The 19,815-nt window shown below is 42.0% G+C and overlaps 1 protein-coding gene across 1 annotated transcript in view; it reads left to right on the top strand.

Annotated features, from left to right (window-relative positions):
• LOC143280455 (uncharacterized) overlaps positions 1-19,815 on the top strand; it is a 115,941-nt gene that overhangs the window by 10,624 nt on the left and 85,502 nt on the right. The window contains exons 5-12 of the mRNA XM_076585105.1: positions 824-886; positions 2,068-2,129; positions 10,358-10,435; positions 11,365-11,413; positions 12,249-12,327; positions 12,520-12,628; positions 14,230-14,303; positions 15,320-15,422. Of these exons, the coding sequence (XP_076441220.1) occupies positions 824-886; positions 2,068-2,129; positions 10,358-10,435; positions 11,365-11,413; positions 12,249-12,327; positions 12,520-12,628; positions 14,230-14,303; positions 15,320-15,422 (617 nt within the window). The remainder of the gene's footprint in view (positions 1-823; positions 887-2,067; positions 2,130-10,357; positions 10,436-11,364; positions 11,414-12,248; positions 12,328-12,519; positions 12,629-14,229; positions 14,304-15,319; positions 15,423-19,815) is intronic.

Below are 19,815 nucleotides of genomic sequence, written 5' to 3'. Positions count from 1 at the left end.
ATTTTCTAGCTTTTACGTTATTCTCACTTGTCCACTGGTTGTGGGTTCGATTCCCCCGTAAAAAAAAAGCTTGAACATCATTGTAGGTTGTTTTTGTTTTTTTTAAGGCCAGTGCCCAGAAATCTCACATGGTGAGGAGTAGTGCAACACAGACTAGAATTTAGTTTTACATGTTCAAAAATTCCTGAAGTAAGAGTTTTACAATAACAGTTTACAGCTCAGTTTGCCAGGTTGGTGAAAAAGATTGGTGATAATTTTTTTTTACCTTTGAGGGACAAGAGGGAGTATACTGATATTGTAACTTGAACGACACTGGGTGACAGATTCCACAGTTGGTTTTTTTTTTGTTTGTTTTTTTTTTTTTGATTGTCCAAAATCAGCTTCGGTGTGTGATCTGTGTGTTCGAAAACAGGATCTGATAGTGTGTTCCATGTTGCATCTTTGTTGTCTGTTAAGCATGCACTCATTCATGCATGCACACAACATCAGCAGTACTCCAGCCTTTTTTTTTTTTCTCTCTCTCCCCAACGCCCTCCCTCCATTCCACGGCCTCACCTTTATCACCATTTTCCCTTTGACTGTTGTCTCTGTGATTATCTTACCATCATAACCTCGGTACCTGTCAGCAAATCTTCCACGTTACCATACCACCCCCATGATTGGCCATAAGCTGTCCTGAATCTGAACAAAGTACATCTCTTGGATAATAGGCTGATGACCTGAACTTACCTGCCCTTCTGTGCAGGCTTTACCATATATAGCCATCCAGTTAGAACTTATGCTAATTTTTGTTATGTGTACATCTTCTGTGTGTGTCCTTCAGATCGCATTCACGTGATCGACTGCCTACCCAATGTGTGGATGCTGGATGGGCGAATCGTCACCTGTGAGACATATTTTGTATTTATTATTCTTTTTTTTTTATACCTCCGTGTCTTTTGTACCTCTCATCACGTCTCAGGTTTAATGTGAATACACGGCTGTTTTGACAGCTGTTGTTGTTGGACATGGATGGGGTGGGGTGGGGTGGGGTGGGACGGGACGGGGGGAGAATTGGGTTTTTGTTCTGCCAAGGCTGCGTTTATTGGCAGTTGAATTGAACAGGGGGGGGGGCGTGGGGGGGGGGGGGTAGGGTTAGGAGATGAGAAGGTGGTTGAAGGATAGGGAAGGAAGGAAGGAAGTGGAAAGACACAGGGTTGAAGGGTGAGGGGGAAGGGTGGTGGGAAGGAGTGGTGAGTGTGGGGATGTCCCAGTTTTTTTTGAGCAACGGAGGGTGTGTGTGGGTGTGTGGATGGGGGTGGAGGGGGTGGGGGGGGGGGTTGATAAACATGATTAAAGTCTAATGTTGGGCATCATGAGTTATATAGTGTTTGTAAAAGGATCTTGATACAGGGTGAAGAGGAGGGAGGGGAATCTTTTCAACAGAATTTACAAATCAAGAAAATGGAAATGCTGTTCTTGTCATGTGAATGTTTTGCTCGAAGTCATGCACACTTGTCAGTGCTTCCTCATTTGGGTATTTGTTGACAGGTTAACATGTGTAAATAACCACAGTCTGTGTTGTAACAAACAACAATGAAGAAGAAGAAGAAAAATAAACTTACTGTAAATGCCACATTCAGCTGTTGATTACGTTGTTTGTTCTGTATATGATTAGTTAGTCATGAGCCAGTGAATTTGGAGTTTGACAATTTTATGAATATTTATGGAAAGGAGTCCTGTCTTTGAAATGCTTAATGCCATTTGTGGTTCTGTCCTGGCGTGAACGTCAGCATGATTTCAAATAACACAGTCACACACTAAGAAACGCTGAAGCTGCTGTTAATGCCTGCATTTGCTATAGATGAGTTTCTGACCACCCCCCCTGCCCCCTCCCCCCACCCCCACCCCGCAATAAATCGCCATCATTTTAAGCCACAAAATTTCAGTCCCGAGTGAATGAATGAATGAATATACCTGCTTTAATTGTGTGACTTACAAAAAAAAAAGACCAAAACAACCCAAAACCCCAGAAGAGTAAATATCTTTCATAAAAAAAAAAGTTATGGTATGCCTTTGTTATTTCAGCTGCAGAGAGGATTCAAGTGAAACAGTTCTTTCATGATTCAGCTCTGACTGACAAACCTGTGGTAAGAATTTGTGTTCAGTTTAGTTACTTAAAAAAAAAAAGAAAAAAGAAAAAAAAAACAGTTCCCAGGTTTTTTTTGTCTGTGTTCTTTTGAAAATTACGGTGTCTTGTTTTTGTTTGTCATGTTTTTTTCTTCGTTGGGTCAAACTGCATATTTAAATGGATTATATATGTTTCTTTTTTTTACTTTTTTTTTTAACTGTGACTGTTGTGATTTTAAAGTGCTTTGAGCAAAATTATTAGGTGCTGTATGTGTATGTCAACATATTATTATGATTATTGTTATTGCCAGTGTGTATGTGTGGAGTGATGGCCTAGAGGTAACGCGTCCACCTAGGAAGCGAGAGAATCTGAGCGTGCTGGTTCGAATCACAGCTCAGCCGCCGATATTTTCTCCCCCTCCATTAGCCTTGAGTGGTGGTCTGGACGCTAGTCATTCGGATGAGACAATAAACCAAGGTCCCATGTGAAGCATGCACTTAGTGCACGTAAAAGAACCCACGGCAACAAAAAGGTTGTTCCTGGCAAAATTCTGTAGAAAAATCCACTTCGATAGGAAAAACAAATAAAACTGCACGCAGGTAAAAATGCAAAAAAAAAAAAAGGGTGGCGCTGTAGTGTAGCGACGCGCTCTCCCTGGGGAGAGCAGCCCGAATTTCACACAGAGAAATCTGTTGTGATAAAAAGAACTACAAATACAAATACAAATATGTGTTCTATTCTGGTTTGAATAACAGTGTTGGGCTCTATATGCAGCGAATGAGCCAGGTTGGGAGATCGGCATTGTCTGGTGACGGTGAATGTGACAGTTGTTACACTTTGATGGGAGAGCTGAAGAAAAAAAAAAAGCACATATACTCATTTATAAGCTTGCACACAAACACATGTACACTGAAAATCATGGTCACATGCATGCACGCATACAACCATGCACAATTGCATGCATGCATGTGTGTGTGTGTTCACATACACACTCACGCCCTTACACACTAATACACATACAAAGAAGAATGCATGGGAGTATGCACACTCACATGTGCATGCCACCCCCATTCCCCCGCCTCCCAACCCCCCCCCCCCCCCCCCCCAGCCCCTTTTCCAAATCCTCTGCATCCTCTCAGCACACATATATAAAAATACATGCATACAACACACAGACACAGAGAGAAAGACACACACACACACACACACACACATGTACGTCTGCATAATTAATCTTTTTATCTGTTGCTTGGCTTTCATCTGTGATGCTATTCGGAATGCAACATGATATAACCTCAGTTTATAGTTACCTGTCTGCTCCATTAAAAATTTAATAACATCTTTTTTTTTTTCTTTTTCATCTTTTTGTTATCATTTGCATGTGAATGTATTAGCTGATTTCACTCTGCCTGTTTGAAACAGTTGTGTCTGTGATACAGGCGTACCCAAATACCAGCACATGAGCACACATGCAAACATGCTTACAGGCACACACTTATGTATACACAGAAGACAGACATGCAGACGTACACACAAGCACACTCACGCACACGTACACACACACACACACACACACACACACACACACTGCTGGAAGCCAAGAAGAAGACACAAGGACAGCCCAACAAATTATTGATGTGTGATGACCATCTGTGGCAAGCTGAGCAATGCCTTGCTAAGGATGGCTCAGCGTTACTTGCCTCGTCAATAACCCATGGGGTCGTTGATTGTACTGCAGTACTGGTGTAACATCCCAGATTGCACACCCTCCCCTTCCCAAAGGTCCCGCGTGGGATAAATTGGTATCCTAAATCATCCCCAGGGGGACGCTGTGGTCTAGTCAGTGTTCTAAACTGTCCCCTGGGGGATGTTCTGGGATGTGCTCCTCCCCCCCCCCCCCTGGCCCCCCCCCCAACTGACTTTCTTTGGTTTAAATAATCTTTAATTATTCAACAATACACATGATTACAATGCAATGAATGACAAAAGAGCATCAACAAGCTTAAAGCTTATACTGTGCTCACAACGTTGCACTTCAATTTTATCATGATGGCTGATGAACCATATTATGAATTGTATCAAATAACATTCATAAACAGTAAGTAATGAAATAATGAAATAAAACAAATAAACAAACAGTACATGATATAGTAAAATAAGGCTAATATCAATATTAACATGAGATTAAATTTATTATCACCAGAGTAATTGGCCTGATAGAAGAAAAACATGAAGAAAAAAAAAAGAAGAAATTTAGAAGAATGGTGGGTAAGGTGGTGGGGGAGGGGGAACAGAGGGGAAAGGAGAAATTCTGACAGATCATTGGCCAGTCCATTCAACTTTGAATATTTGGTCAGTCAAATAAATCCAACATATATTTTACGAATAGAATCATGTCGTACCCTTTTTTCACAGTACTTTCTAAGCTAAAATCTATTTGAATCGGAGATAAACTAGTGAACAGTTTGAAATATGAATATATTTGTATGATTTTGGAGACGGGCGCAATAGCCGAGTGGTTAAATCGTTGGACTGTCAATCTGAGGGTCCCGGGTTCGAATCACGGTGACGGCGCCTGGTGGGTAAAGGGTGGAGATTTTTACGATCTCCCAGGTCAACATATGTGCAGACCTGCTAGTGCCTGAACCCCTTCGTGTGTATATGCAAGCAGAAGATCAAATACGCACGTTAAAGATCCTGTAATCCATGTCAGCGTTCGTTGGGTTATGGAAACAAGAGTATACCCAGCATGCACATCCCCGAAAACGGAGTATGGCTGCCTACATGGCGGGGTAAAAACGGTCATACACGTAAAAGCCCACTCGTGTGCATACGAGTGAATGCAGAAGAAGAAGAAGAAGTATGATTTTGGAGAACGGGAACTCCATGCAACAGAGTTTTGACGTGAATGTAGTTTGGAGATAAATTTAAGATTGTGTTTGCCCGAGCTATATGAAAGTCTTGACAAAATAATAAATAATGTTCAGCAGCTTCGCTTGCAGTGCCGCAACTTTATTTGAAAAATCAGGGTATCCTTCTTCCTCTCCTACCCACAGAGAGGTTTCTGCTTTTATTGTTTATTTTGATACATTTTGTTCGTATTTTGACATGTGTGTGGCCTTACTATGATCTCTTGGCAAGTTTTCACCCCTGACCACTCCTGTGTAGCCATTGCTTACCACTGCTGACCATTGTCACAAAGTGTTCAGACGGGTTATTTTGTCACAGCTGTGCGTGATTTTGACATCTTATATATTAGCAGAGTTTTTTTGGTTTTTACCTTGCCTCTGTTGGTTGCTAATTAGCAGTGTTCAAATTGTATTTTGTTTGTGATGGTTTAAGAAGTATTAGGACTTCTTGTCAGGACTGGACCATTGACTGAGCACTGCTGACTACTGCAGACCCATTACTGACCACTACTTGCCCACGCTGACAACTAACTGCAATCCTAAAGTGTTCAGATTACGTTGTTCTGTCATGTTTGTGCATTATTGTGGTGATTGAGAGGTTTTTGACTGCTAACTCAACACTGTTGACCACTGTCTGGCTGTTCGGATTTTATTATGTCGTGAAGGTTATGCAGTATTTGGATTTCTTGACAGGACTTGGCCCATGAATTAACCGGAACTATCACCGGCCATTACTGACCACTGTGGCCACAACTACCCACTACCCAAGTTTTCAGAATGTGACATTCTTATCATGTTCATTAGCAATTGAGACTTCCTGACCTAGTTTGACTATTCACTGACCAGACCTGACCATTACCCAATAGTGTGCAGCTTGCGTTACGTTCACCTCTGCATCATACTCTCTCATGCGATGTTAGAACTTTTTCACTGGTTTTGACCACTGACCTCTACTGGTTATTGCTGACCACAAGTGTCCACAACCCCATTTTCATTCATTCATTCATTTTCATTTTATCACAACAGATTTCTCTGTGTGAAATTTGGGCTGCTCTCCCCAGGGAGAGCGCGTCGCTACACTACAGTGCCACCCATTTTTTTTGTATTTTTTCCTGCGTGCAGTTTTATTTGTTTTTCCTATTGAAGTGGATTTTTCTACACAATTTTGCCAGGAACAACCCTTTTGTTGCCGTGGGTTCTTTTATGTGCGCTAAGTGCATGCTGCACACGGGACCTTGGTTGATCGTCTCATCCGAATGACTAGCGTCCAGACAACCACTCAAGGTCTAGTGGAGTGGGAGAAAATATTGGTGGCTGAGCTGTGATTCGAACCAGCGCGCTCAAATTCTATCACTTCCTAGGCGGACGCGTTACCTCTAGGCCATGACTCCACATGTACATGTATGAGAAAATGAATACAGACCTGTGGGAACATATGGTGGGGAATAATTATAGGCCTGGGGGAATATACACTTTGGGGGGGGGGGGGGGGGGGCAGGGGGAACAAAGACCTTAGGAATATAGACCTACCAAAAAATGGGTCAGGTGTGGGGGCTGGGGGGAAGGGGGGTGGGGGGGGGCTTGGGCATAGACCAAAGGACACATAGACCTTGGGGTGGGTGGGTGAGGAGGGTGGGTTGGGGGGCGGGGGCGGGACATACACCTGAAGGAATATTCCTGGGGGAACATAGACATGCCCAGTCCATATGTTTCAAGTTGTCAAAATAACAAAAAAATTACTTCAAGGTCACACCATATGAATGAACATTCTACTTTGATATGTTTTGTATTTTAGATAATTATGATATTTTCTTGTAGGGAACATCAATGATATTTTCTTGTAGGGAACATCATGTGTCCATCTTTTTTGTTTTTGTTTTTGTTTCAGAACTCCCCCCTCCCCCCTCGCCCCCCACTTCCCCTGAAGCACCTGTTAATTTAGGACACATATGATTCATTCTAATACCTGTGTTTCCTCAGCGTCCCTCTATTGCCCAGTCCATGTTTGGTTCAAGTCCTTGCATTAGCTCGTGAGGTATTGGTTCATTTAGTAATATTCAAGACAGCTGCCTGACCTATCGACCTTAAAGTTTCAAAATCAAAACTTTGGCCTGTTGCTATTCCTGCCACCTGAAGGTGTTGTGTGCAAAAATTGAAACCAGTAAGCCGTTGCCGGTAACTATATCTTTAACAAGTGAATTACACTGACACACACAGACACACACAGACACACACACACACACACACACACACACACACACACAATTAACTGGCTTAAAGTGCATTAAATTTTAAAAAGCACATCTGTTTAACCGCTCGTGAACTAAAACCTCTTTCCTCACAAATATCCTCATTCCAGTTTTTGAAATATGCATGCATTTGCTTTTTAAGTCTGTTGTAAACAGACCAAAGAAATAAGAAAACGAAAAAACTTGTGCGCACACACACCCACACACCCACATACACTGACCTAAGTTCTACTGAAATCCTCCACTTAGACAGACAGAAATACTTTTTTTTCATTCTTTGTGTTTAAGCCTGCTTATTACACACACACCTTTATTTAATGGGAAAAAAAACACCCCCCAAACAAGAACTGTGTGAACGCGTTCATTACTGAACAACCCGGTACGAAATAGACAATGAATTAATGAAAGAAAATTAGTTTGAGAAGAAACAAACAAACACTCGTTGATTGATTGATTGATTGATTGATGTGGATACTTATATAGCGCCTATCCTCGGTCAGAGTCCAAGCTCTAAGCGCATCACATACACGGGGACATTTGCACCACAGGTTGCCGATCTGGGTAGAGCCGACTGACGGCAAGCCACTGGGCGCTCATCATTCGTTTCCTGTGTCATTCAATCAGATTTCAGACGCACATGCATACATACTCAGACAGACATGTAACATTTTACGTATATGACCGGTTTTTTAATTTTTTTTATTTACCCCGCCATTGATCGCCTGTTGTTCTTTTTTCTTTGAATTTAAAAAAAAAAAAAAAATTTTTTTAAGGAGATAGATGAGGCTTGTTTGATGGTTGTCTGGAGTCGACAAGTTTCCCTTTTCATGTGGTTTTATTCAGTGTGACAAGATGAAAAAAAAAAAAGGAGAAGAAGAAACAACGACAGTATCTCACGCCCCCCCCCCCCCCCACTCCCCTCCACACCCCCGCCCCCTCCACCCGCCCCGCCTAAAAAAAAAAAAAAAGGGAAAAGAAAAAACACAAACACACACAAAGAGATGTAGAAATGCCTGTAGATGTTGATGGCAATGGAAAATTAACTCTCTCTCCATACGAACGGCGAAAGAGACGACGTTACCAGCGCTTCATCCCAATTACCATCATCAAAATATTGCAAGCGGAACGCTTTTATACTGAAGAGGTGAATGTTGACAAAGAATACCACAGTTCTGACGACAAAACCTAAAGGTTGGGTCATTCAGACACCCACTGGACATCCGAGGGGTCTGTGTAGAGGAGAAGAGAGGACTGGCCGTACTGAGTGAGTTAAAAAGACCAGATCACAACTGGTGTAGCAGCCTTATTCTTACCACCATTGGTTTTTTTTGGTTTTTTTTCCCCTGTGGTCAAATCTGGCAAGCCCATGACAACCCCAGTGTCTATATGGACTACTAGCATGGAATGACCCCTGAGGGTAACTTTGGCAAGTCATAAGTGGAACCCCCACCCCGCCCCCAACCCCCAGTTGGATTTTGCTCCTCCCTTTCCTGATGGATATGGGGGTTGTTTGAAGCTAGCTAGAAATGGTACTGGTGGGGGTGGGGGGTAAATGTGGCTTTGATGCCATTGACCCCTCTACCCCCCTCCCCGCCCCCCTAACCCCACCCTGCCCCCAATCCCCAGTTGGATTTTGCCCCCCCCCCCCCCCCCACTTTCCTGATGGATATGGGGGTGTTTTTTAAAGCTAGCTAGAAATGGTACTGGTGGGGTGTGTGTGGGTGTGTGTGGGGGTAAATGTGGCTTTGATGCCATTGACCCCTCTTCCCCCCCCCCCCTCCTCCCTCCTTCCTCCCAGCCCCCAGCTCTTAACATTAACATTCAGTGAAGGGTTGTTGGGGAATGGGGAAGGGGGCATTTTATCTGAATCCAACTCAAACCTCCCATCCCCTTCCACCTGGCAGCTGAGGCCTACCCGTCTTGGAATGGGGGAGGGTGTATATCATGCTGAGCTAGCTAGAATCCCCATCCTTTTTTTTCTTTTCTTTCTCTCACATCTAAAGTACACATTGTATGTAATTTCCTGTCTTTGATTTTTGCTATGAGGACCGTTTTTATTCCCTGTCCAATTTTGATCCTGGTCTTGCTCTGCACTGCAATGCGATGCACTGCAGTTACAGTTCAGTTTGGCACAGCACAGCACAGCACAGCATAGCACACGACACAGCACCAACACTATGCATTACAAAACAAATGTCAGTGCCAACACCCCCTATCATGTGTAGTAGACATATGCATGAGGAATATCACAGCCTGCAATGCTTAGGTCCAGTTCCACTGGCTGGCATTTTGTAGCCCTGTCGAAACGCTGGCTACCCAGCATAAACAATATTGATGCAACAGTGGTAACAACAGAGTGTGGCTGCTAAACAGCCTGATGGAGGAGTGAGAGGGGTATGGGGGTGGGGGGGGGGGCGAGGTACAAAAACAGTGATGATGATGATGATAATGATAATGACAGTGATAAACATTTGTACTGCACACAATACCTGGATGATCACCGGAAGCCACCTCTTCCACCAGTCTCAGCCCCCTACCCCCTCCTGCGCCTTCTCAACCTCATGCCTTCCTCTTTCCTCTGCCCTCACATGCACACATGCACGCACGCACGCACACGCATGCATGCACACACGCACGCACACACGCGCACGCACACATGCGTACACACGCACACACACACATGCACACACACACACACTCAAACACACACACTCAAACACACACACACACACACACACACACACACTCCACCTAAATATGTGCATGAACTGCAGCATATGAACACAGAAGAGGAACGATCCCCAAAGGCTAAATGGATTTTGATTATCATTATTACTAGTGTATGACTGATATATTTTTACAAAATAAGAAATCATATTTGCATCTCTGATTTTGTGCATATAACTCTCTTTTGCTGATTCATTAACTTGCTTGTTTTTTTTTGTGATTTTTTATTCTTTTTTGGGGGGGTCTCATCGTAGGATTGCTAGAGTTTTGAATTGGGTGGGTAGATTGGATGGTGGTGTGCTAATGTGCCTGAATGATGTTACGTTACATTTCTTTAGAGGTTTTGCTCATTTTGTTTCCAGAGACGAAAACTGAAGAAAGACAGCTTTGTGCCCAGTACGCTGAAGAAGCTTGAAATTGACGGGATATTTGGGAAGAAGGTAAAGGGTGCAGTGTCTGTCCAGCTTGACTTCCATCATGTTCACTTTTTTTTTCTTTTTTTTTTTTTTTTTTTTTTGCTGCCCCATCATCTGCACCGTTTCAGTGGCATTACTCCCACGCCGCTCATTTAGATTCCCCCATACACGGCCACACCCGGGTTCATCCATCGCAGTTTCACTGTCGGCAGTCCACAGGGAACCATCGATGTTAGGTCGCCAGGAGGCCACACACCAGAGGAGACCCTGCACTGCTGCTGAGTCACTTCGGTGGTGTTCAGTGGTGCCTGTTCTGATTTAACGTACTTAGGACACCACCTACTAAGCCCCCCTACTAACGACAATAATGGTTTAGTCGCGGAGCCAGACTGAGTGAGCGTCCCTCCCAGAGTGGAGACCGCCACCACGTCCCTCAAACAGCAGCCCCCCTTCATGTTCACATTTATTTCCTTAACTGTTGCCAACACTTTTTCTTTCTTTTTTCTTTCATGGTTGTGGCTGCTTAAGTTCATTAGTACTTTTTTTTTTTTTCCCCCTGAAGTGACCATTCAAGTTATTTGGACATAGAAACATAGAAAATTTCATTTCCAAGGTTTTGAACGAAATGAAAATGAAACCGCGGATTTCAGCTCCTGCAGACAATTTCCTCAAAGTGAAAAAAAAAAAATGCATGTCTGCATATAACCCTGGAGATAAGAAGAAGAAAAAAAAATCTAAACCACAATGGTAGGAGGAAGAGGAGAGGAGAGATGGTGGTGGTGCTGTTTTGTGGAATGACTGGAATAGAATCCGTAGGCGATCAGTATATTTTTGTTGTTTAATTTTTTGTGTTTGTTTTAATCAACAAACCGGTTTGCGTTCTAAGATGGATCCCTGAACCTATTTCCTTGTTACAGTGTTTTCGTTTGTTTTTTTCCCCCCCCCCCCAACAGGCAGAGCAGCTGATGACAACTTTCCCCAAGAATGCTGTTCTCAATGTGGGTGAGTGGTCTTCACTGGTCTGTGTATGGTTTGGCGTGATTTCAGCAGGTGACGGTGCATCAGAATACATACACACACGCGCGCACCACACACATGCTTACGCGCGCGCGCACACACACACACACATACACACACACACACATACACACACACACACACATACACACAGAAACACACATATCCGTCTAAAAACACTTATAGTGAATAGACGTTAAACTGAAGATAAACATAAAAACACACATACACAAGTGTGTGCGTGCACGCGCACACACACACACACACTGTGTAATACTTCTATACCCACATCCAAACACATGCACTTTATACATATCATACATACATCAGTGTCATGTGCATCGGCATGCATACACATCAGATATTTAGTCAAAGACTAAATTTGAGAATAGAGAATATACTTGGTATGTATGGATATATTTTTGTTCATTTGGAGCAAGAGGTGTCTTAACACTTAAGCAGCTCAAGACTGGTTTATTGTTTGTACACAGGTACAGAAATTCACTTGCTGAAGATGACCTGAGGGTAATGATAGGAGAGGAAGTTTGAGAGGGTGTACAACATCACACATACACACACACAATTGTTCTATGTTTAACGGCTTGGTAGCAGCAGCTATAGAATTGTTTTCATTGTTGATCTGTGACCACAGTGGTAGTGTCTGCAGCATGAGCCAGTCTTGTTTCAATTTTAAAGTCGCTGGAGATAACGTAGATGCTTGTTTATGCCTTTGTTTATTTAGTCATGTATTATTGTAATAGGTAATGTATATTTTGGTTGATTTCGTAGTTTATTAATATATGAATTGATGTGATCCCAGAAACTGACTGGAAGCGGCTGCAGTATTTAGCACAGATCCTTCAGGAGGACATCAGTCTGGAATGGCAGTACACGGCCAGGTGGGTGACAGTGTGTGCTTTGCTGTTTCATCCAGTACATCATGCTGTGTGATCATTAACTAAAGAAAAAAAAAACACCCGCCTATACCCACGTCTGACATGAACCTGACCCTGTATGTTGATGTATCTTGTAGCAGTGTCTGATGTTTTGTGATGGGAGATTTCCAGATGTCCTTATACTGTCTTTTGCAGAAAGCCTGGAGGGCTGGACATATCCCACATATCCACTTTTTTGACAGATCTGTTTGCTGCACGCTTCACTGACCGGGAGCGATGCAACATGGTGCTGCTGATGCTGGTGGTGGGTATCAGCCATCTTGGTAGTTAAGAGGGTTTTTTTTATCACCATTTTCGAAAAGGAAACTGATTGATTGATTGATTGACATGGATACTTATATAGCGCCTATCCTCGGTCGGAGACCAAGTTCTAAGCGCTTTAAAAACACGGGGTCATTGGCACAACAGGTTGCCTACCTGGCTAGAGCCGACTGATGGCTACAATTGGGCGCTCATCATTCATTTCCTGTGTCATTCAATCAGATTTCAGGCACGCACACATACACACTCAGACAAACATGTAACATTTAACATTTTACGTGTATGACCGTTTTGTTTATTTAGCCCCGCCATGTAGGCAGCCACACTCCATTTTCAGCGGTGCGCATGCTGGGTATGTTGTTGTTTCCATAACCCACCGAACGCTGACATGGATTACAGGATCTTTAACATGCGTATTTGATCTTCTGCGTGTGTATACACATGAAGAGGGTTCAGGCACTGGCAGGTCTGCACATATGTTGACCTAGGAGATCGGAAAAATCTCCACCTTTTAAAAACCCACAAGACCGCACCGAAATTCGAACCCGGGACCCTCAGATTGAAAGTCCAACGCTTAACCATTCGGCTGTTGCACCTGTCGTAAAGTGACTTTGTTGGGCAGCATAAAGATTTGCTGTAGACTGACTGCTGTGAGGATCACATTTTTGGGGGGGGCGGTGTGGGGAAGGGGGTGGGGGGTGTATTTTTCCTTTGTCATTTTCAAAGGTAGGTTTATTTGCAAGATATATATATGTTGAACATGGTATCTTTTCTGTGTGGAATCAGATTCAGTTTATTTTGTTACTCATCTGGCCCGTATCAGATTTGTCTTGTATTTTGTTGTTGTTGTTGTTTTAGAATGTACGCACTCATGTGCAAAAACACACCCACACATGTGCGAATGCACGTACACACACACACACACACACACACACACACACAGAGTTTTATCTTGATTCCTTTCTAGACGAAGGGGGACAACTTAATATTTGGCACTTTTTTTATCAGATTATTTCCCTTATTTTTTGTTTTTTTTGTTTTTGTTTTTCTTGCTTGAATAGTTGTAAGACACTCATAATTGCAGATACACTGGAACTGACAGGTGGAAACATATTTGATAAAAAAAAAGACTTAAATATTGATACAGTGTGATATTTTGTTTCTTGTTTATGTTAGTTTGTAATGTGACTGTTTTGAATTTTTTATGAGAGTTTCAGTCCTAAAATAAATGTCACATTGCAGTTGGCTGGACTGTTAGTAATATGATTTGATTTGATTTGATTTTTTTTTTCTTCTTAACGAAAAAATCTTTTTTTTTTCTTCTTTATTTCTTTTGCTGATGTCACTTTCTTTGTCCTGCCCCCCCCCCCCCTTTTTTTTTATTTGTTCATTCATTGATTTTTTTTTTTTCTTAAATTCCTTCCATTGAATCAGTTTGCTATGTGCTGTAATTGCTCTCAGAAGAAATGATTATTTAGTTATGTTGAATGTAAAACGTGAATTTTTATTTATTTATTTATTTTTCAGATTATGCTTATTAATATGTCTTTTTTTTGTTTTGTTTTGTTTTTTCCCCATTTCAAGGCTTCTCTTGACTTTGTGCTGCCAACACATTTGGTCAGAGACACGTTAGACACAGGCAAACTTCTGACTATTGGGTAAGTGAGACGGTAGAGAGGAGGGGTGGTGGTGGTGATGGAAGATGTGGGTAGCGGAAGATAAATTTTTGTGTGAAAATGTTAATAGTACACCATAAAAAAACAAACAACAACAAAAATCAAACACACACACACACACACACACACACACATACATATACATATATATATATATATTATATAGAGAGAGAGAGAGAGAGAGAGAGAGAAGTAAATAAAACACAGACAAGTGAAGAACAAATGAATATCCTTGTTGTATAAAAAACAAACAAACAACAACAAAAATCAAACAGTCTGTTTTAATAGTACACCATGTTGTTTAAAAAGTTGAAATGCTGTAAAAGGTTCTAGAACATTTAACCTTTTTATTTTTTTAATGACATGCGGCGTCTACAGAGACAACAGGAAGTGATGAGACAAATTTTTCAGTTCTAACTTGCGTTTATGTTTTTATCAGTATTGTTGATTAGTTGTCCCAATTTTGCTGTTGAGTTAATCAATTCATTCATTTTTTAATTTTTTTTCTTCTTCTTCTGCGTTTGTGGGCTGCAACTCCCATGTTCACTTGTATATACACAAGTGGGCTTTTATGTGTATGACCGTTTTTAACCCGCCATGTAGGCAGCCATACTCCGCTTTCAAGGGTGTGCATGCTGGATACGTTCTTGTTTCCATAACCTACCGAACGCTGACATGGATTACAGGATCTTTAACGTGCGTATTTGATCTTCTGCTTGCGTATACACACAAAGGGGGTTCAGGCACTAGCAGGTCTGCACGTATGTTGACCTGGGAGATCGGTAAAAACCTCCACCCTTTACCCACCAGGCGCTATTACCATGATTCGAACCCGGGACCCTCAGATTGAAAGTCCCAACGCTTTAACCATTCGGCTGTTGCGCCATGTTTATTGATTTGATTTGTCTGTCTGGTCTCTTGGCTGGTTCTGCCAGCATCCTTTTCTCTTTCCCTGACCAAAACCTTGTCTGGCTGTCTGTGGATGAACGCCCAAACAGGTCCGTCCAGACGATGGACTTGTTCCTGTTGCCGCGGTTACTGCGATGCAAGGTGGTGTCCCTGTTGGTCAGTGCGGTGAAGGTGGACAGGGAGGAGAGTGAGGTTAGTGTCAGGGGGTGGGGGTGGGGGTGGGTCGTGGATTTGTGAATAGTACCGTAATGTGTAGTGTTGTGTTGTATTTAGGGGTTGCAACAAATGATTTGGGCATATTACTGTATAGTGTTGTGATGTGTTATGTTACTTTTTGTTTGTTTGTAATGTATTACTTTTTTTTTTTTTAAAGGATCTTACCTTTGCTCACATCAGTGGCCGTGGAAGTAGTATACAAATACATGTATGAACAGGGGATGTAAAACATCCTGGTACGCGCGCATGGGTGTGTGTGTGTGTGTGTGTGTGTGTGTGTGTGTGTGTGTGTGCGCGCGCGCTCACGCATGCATGTGTGCCTTTGCATGTGTGTACGTGCGAGTGAATGAGTGTGTGTGTGTGTGTGCATGTGCATGTGTGTGCATGAGTGTGAAAGAGAAGTATCTGGAAATGTTGATCAGTTACATTTATCATATCGATTCCTCTGTCTTCATTGGGGTTTTTTTTCCCATCAGTTTTTTTTTAATACTTTTTTTCAGATACACTTCTGTTGCTATATTTCTTCTAAATAACAAAACAAAAAAACAAAACAAACCTATATCAAGTAGGATTTATTTTGTTGAGAACCTTGCTTGGTATGTTTATGTACTGCATTACATAAATTTGCCGTGGCCAAGAACTGATCTATATAAGACAAGTCTTGTATATTCTGGTGGATATTTATGGTAAACAGTATCATTTATGCTAAATGTAAACTGCAGTCTTAATGGCTCCAAAAGACTGTAATATTTAAAAAAAAAAAAATCTAATGACAGAACTGAGTTTAGCAAATCATTGAAATCATTTAGATAGAAAGAAAAAATGATGTATTCTTAGTGTCCTTGTTTCTGTGCTCCACTCTCTCTCTCTCTCTGTGCCCCTCCCCTCCTTTACTTCTTGCCCCCAATCTCCCTTTCTCTCTCTTTCTCCATCCTTTCTTTTCCTACTTTCTTCTTTCCTTCTCCCATTCACACGTGTGCATACTATGTTTTAGTGGAGAGAATGGTGTTTCTGTGCAGTCTGTTCTGTTATTTGTTGTTGTTGTTGTTGTGTTTGCCATGCAGTGTATATGTATTTACTTTTTTTCCCTCCATTTTACTATATTCTTGTATTCCCACAATCTATAGATTTTATTTACAAGTGTGGGATGAAAACAGGCCAGTGTGTGCTTATTACTTTTCCTGCAGTAAACAGAAAAATTTATTTCAATTTTCGATTCCAAAACATCCGCTCTCTTGCCGGTCTTCACCTGACGCCTCCCTGATGTCCGTCATCGCCTGGGTGTCTCTGCAGGCACTAAGTTATTCTCCCCAGTCTTTCCCTCAAGTCTTTGCTGACCGGGCTTTTGTGAATCTACAGAACTGTGACAGAGTGAATCACCCTGTTAATGGCGTGGTGTTTTGTTGTTGTTGTTGTTGTTGTTTTTTTGTGTGCATGCTCTGCATACCAAATTGTTCTGTCACTGTGATGCATGGTGGTCAGTTTGCAGGCGGTGAGAGCATGCCACTGTTCTGTTGATAAGTTTTCGTTCTATATGGTATATTTTGGCTGTAAAAACCCCCCCAAAAAAAAAACAGGTAGAGATAAAATGTGATTTCAATGGCTTTTCTTAACTCACTCAGTACGACCAGTCGTCTCTTCTCCTCTACACAGACCCCTCGGATGTCCAGTGGGCGTCTGAATGACCCAGCCTTTAGCTTCCGTTGTCAGAATTGTGGTATTCTTTGTCAACATTCGCCTCTTCAGTATTATGCCTTCCGCTTGCACTATTTTGATGATGGTAATTGGGGTGAAACGCTGTTAACGTCGTCTCTTTCGCCGTTCGTATGGAAAGAGTTAACTCACGAGTATCCTCATGGATCCATCTGTATCTGACTGTTTACGAGTATACTTGCAACAGAGCACTACTTACTGAGAAAGGAGTGGGTTTTTTTTTATTCAGCTTTTTCCGGGATTTATTGGTTTGGCGACTGTTTAAGTCAATTGGTTTGTTTACATACTTTGTTGTCACTGTTGGATTTTAGCTAATCAGTCAACTTTCAGTCATCATGGAGAAACACCCACAGTGTCTCTTAACCCCTAGGCTGCATATATGACGAGATAACTCGTCATTGCAAGCATGTACGCTTCGCTGCCATAATGACGAGATAACTCGTCATCAAAATATTCTGACTTTTCCCTGGTTTGCATTCAGTTTGTTGACAAAAATAGTGGTAGCTTTAGCCTGGGGAATCTTTCTAGATTCTATTCATAGCTAGAAACACCATCTACGTCATGAGGCAGTCCTTTATTTGAACGTTTTGGTTGGGTTACTGTCCCAGTGTTTGCCGGGCTCCTCTCCTCACTCGCTCAACAAAATGTCGGACTGACACTGTGCTCAAGACATGCGATTGTGGCGAACTAAATCAACCAAGATTGCTTTCTTTAGCTGATGCTCAGAAAGAATTGAAGCATAAATTTGAAGGAGAAGACAGAAGGAGAAGGACAGTTTATTAATGTTACTCCCTCAGCTTTCCAGTATTTTCCCATGCTTCCAAACCACACGTCCATGGCACGTGACCGCTGATTTAGGTATACCTAAACTAATGCCCTCAGAGGAAGCTCAGGCATCTTCAGGACTCTGGAACCGCCTTCCTCTCAGCTGTGGCTTGGCCAAAGAGACAGGAACCAACCAGACAGATCGAGGGAATGTGGGGTATATGTGACCAACTGTACGCTATTTTCAGCTAGAAAGTCAAGAAGTGCTGCTACAGTGTGTGCACGGGTATTGTCTTGATGCAGCAGGAGACACTGGTTTTCCTGTGAGGGGACACTGTACCAACAATGAACTGCCATGCTGGCACTGTCACCGCCAGAAAGAAAGCAGGGGATAACAAAGATTCGCTACCTGCCTACCTCAGGGTGGAGCGTGAAGGCACTGGACTGAACTTAAAGTGTGCCACACCTGTGTGGATGACAAGAGGTGAAACAGGAAGCTACTGAGTCTTGGAGATACCACGACAATTTAGTGTGTGCCATAGCGCATAGCAGAATGGTTAACTCACTCCAGACAAATAGTTCTCTTCTTTGCTTTTCCCTACAGATGACCCATTTGTTAGGGTAAGGAAAAAAAAATCACAAAAAATGCAAAACATAAAGTAACTGAATAAAACTCACTGTACTTGACCCACTGACCCCTCTCCTCACGTCAGGTGAACGTGCATCCCCCTCCCTCTTCACTGCTCTCAGAAGCTGAGTCACCATCAGTGTCTTCTTGCTGGTAGCTTTCTTCACTGCAGATACTTTATTCATCATCTTCATCATCCTCGTCGATGTCGAAACCTTCAGTTTGAAGCATTTCAATCACTTCAGCAGTGGTAAAAGTCACTGTTGTGTGATCTAATTTGCTCCAAAAATTTCCACTTGTATTGCCTGTGACGCCATTTTCAATACGTATGCAGATCAGCTTGTCATGTGGGGTCCTGAACTCGCTGGCTCGCTGTGGAGTGTGTTGTTACGAAATCTCATGAAGAAACTTTCCATTCGACCCTTGACACGTTCGCAATGTCCAGTGTAGCTGCAATTGTTATGCATGAGGAAAACGTAGAAAAATTTTTAATTGTCGAAACTGCTATAGCGTTCCGTCGTCCGGAACGCTACCTTACATCAGGAACGCTAAAGCGTTCCATTGTCCAGAATGAGTTAAGATCCTTATCTGTTAATACAGTGCCTTCGAGGGTGAAGGTTCGGATTCTAGTATTGCCCTTTCTCCCCAAATTTGACTGAAAAATCAGATGGATCATCAAGTCATTCACATGAGACAATAAACGGAAGCTCCGTTTGCAGCACACATTCAGCGCACTGAAAAAGAACCCATGGCAACAAAAGGATTGTCCTCTGGCAAAATTCTGGCAAAAAAAATCTGCTCTGATTGGTACACAAATATGCATGCATGCATTGGCTCAAGGCCTGAGTAGTACATTGGGTTATGCTGCTGGTCATGCATCTAGCAGATGTGGAATATCGTATATGCATTAGTCCAAACTCAGTGATGCCTCCTTGAGAAACTAACTGAACAAGTGTATGATGATCGCAGTTGTGTACATAGACCTGGATTTCTGTGCAAGTTTATATATATATATATATATATAAAATATATATATATATATATATATGATTTCTGTGCAAGTTATATATATATATATATATATATATATTTTTTTTTTTTTAACTTTTTTTTTGTTTTTTGTTGTTGGTATTTTTGTTGTTGTTTTTTTGTTTTCTTTTTAAAGAAATATATGTTTATGATTTTAAAATGACACTGAGAAAGCTTGAAATCTGTTATTTTTATTGTGTTTATATTCCTGGTGAATTATGCATGGCTTACATT

Source organism: Babylonia areolata, chromosome 3 (assembly GCF_041734735.1).
Source record: "Babylonia areolata isolate BAREFJ2019XMU chromosome 3, ASM4173473v1, whole genome shotgun sequence".
Lineage (NCBI taxonomy): Eukaryota > Metazoa > Mollusca > Gastropoda > Neogastropoda > Buccinidae > Babylonia > Babylonia areolata.
The sequence above is the reverse complement of the archived record's forward strand: the minus strand, read 5'-3'. Positions and strand labels throughout refer to the sequence as shown.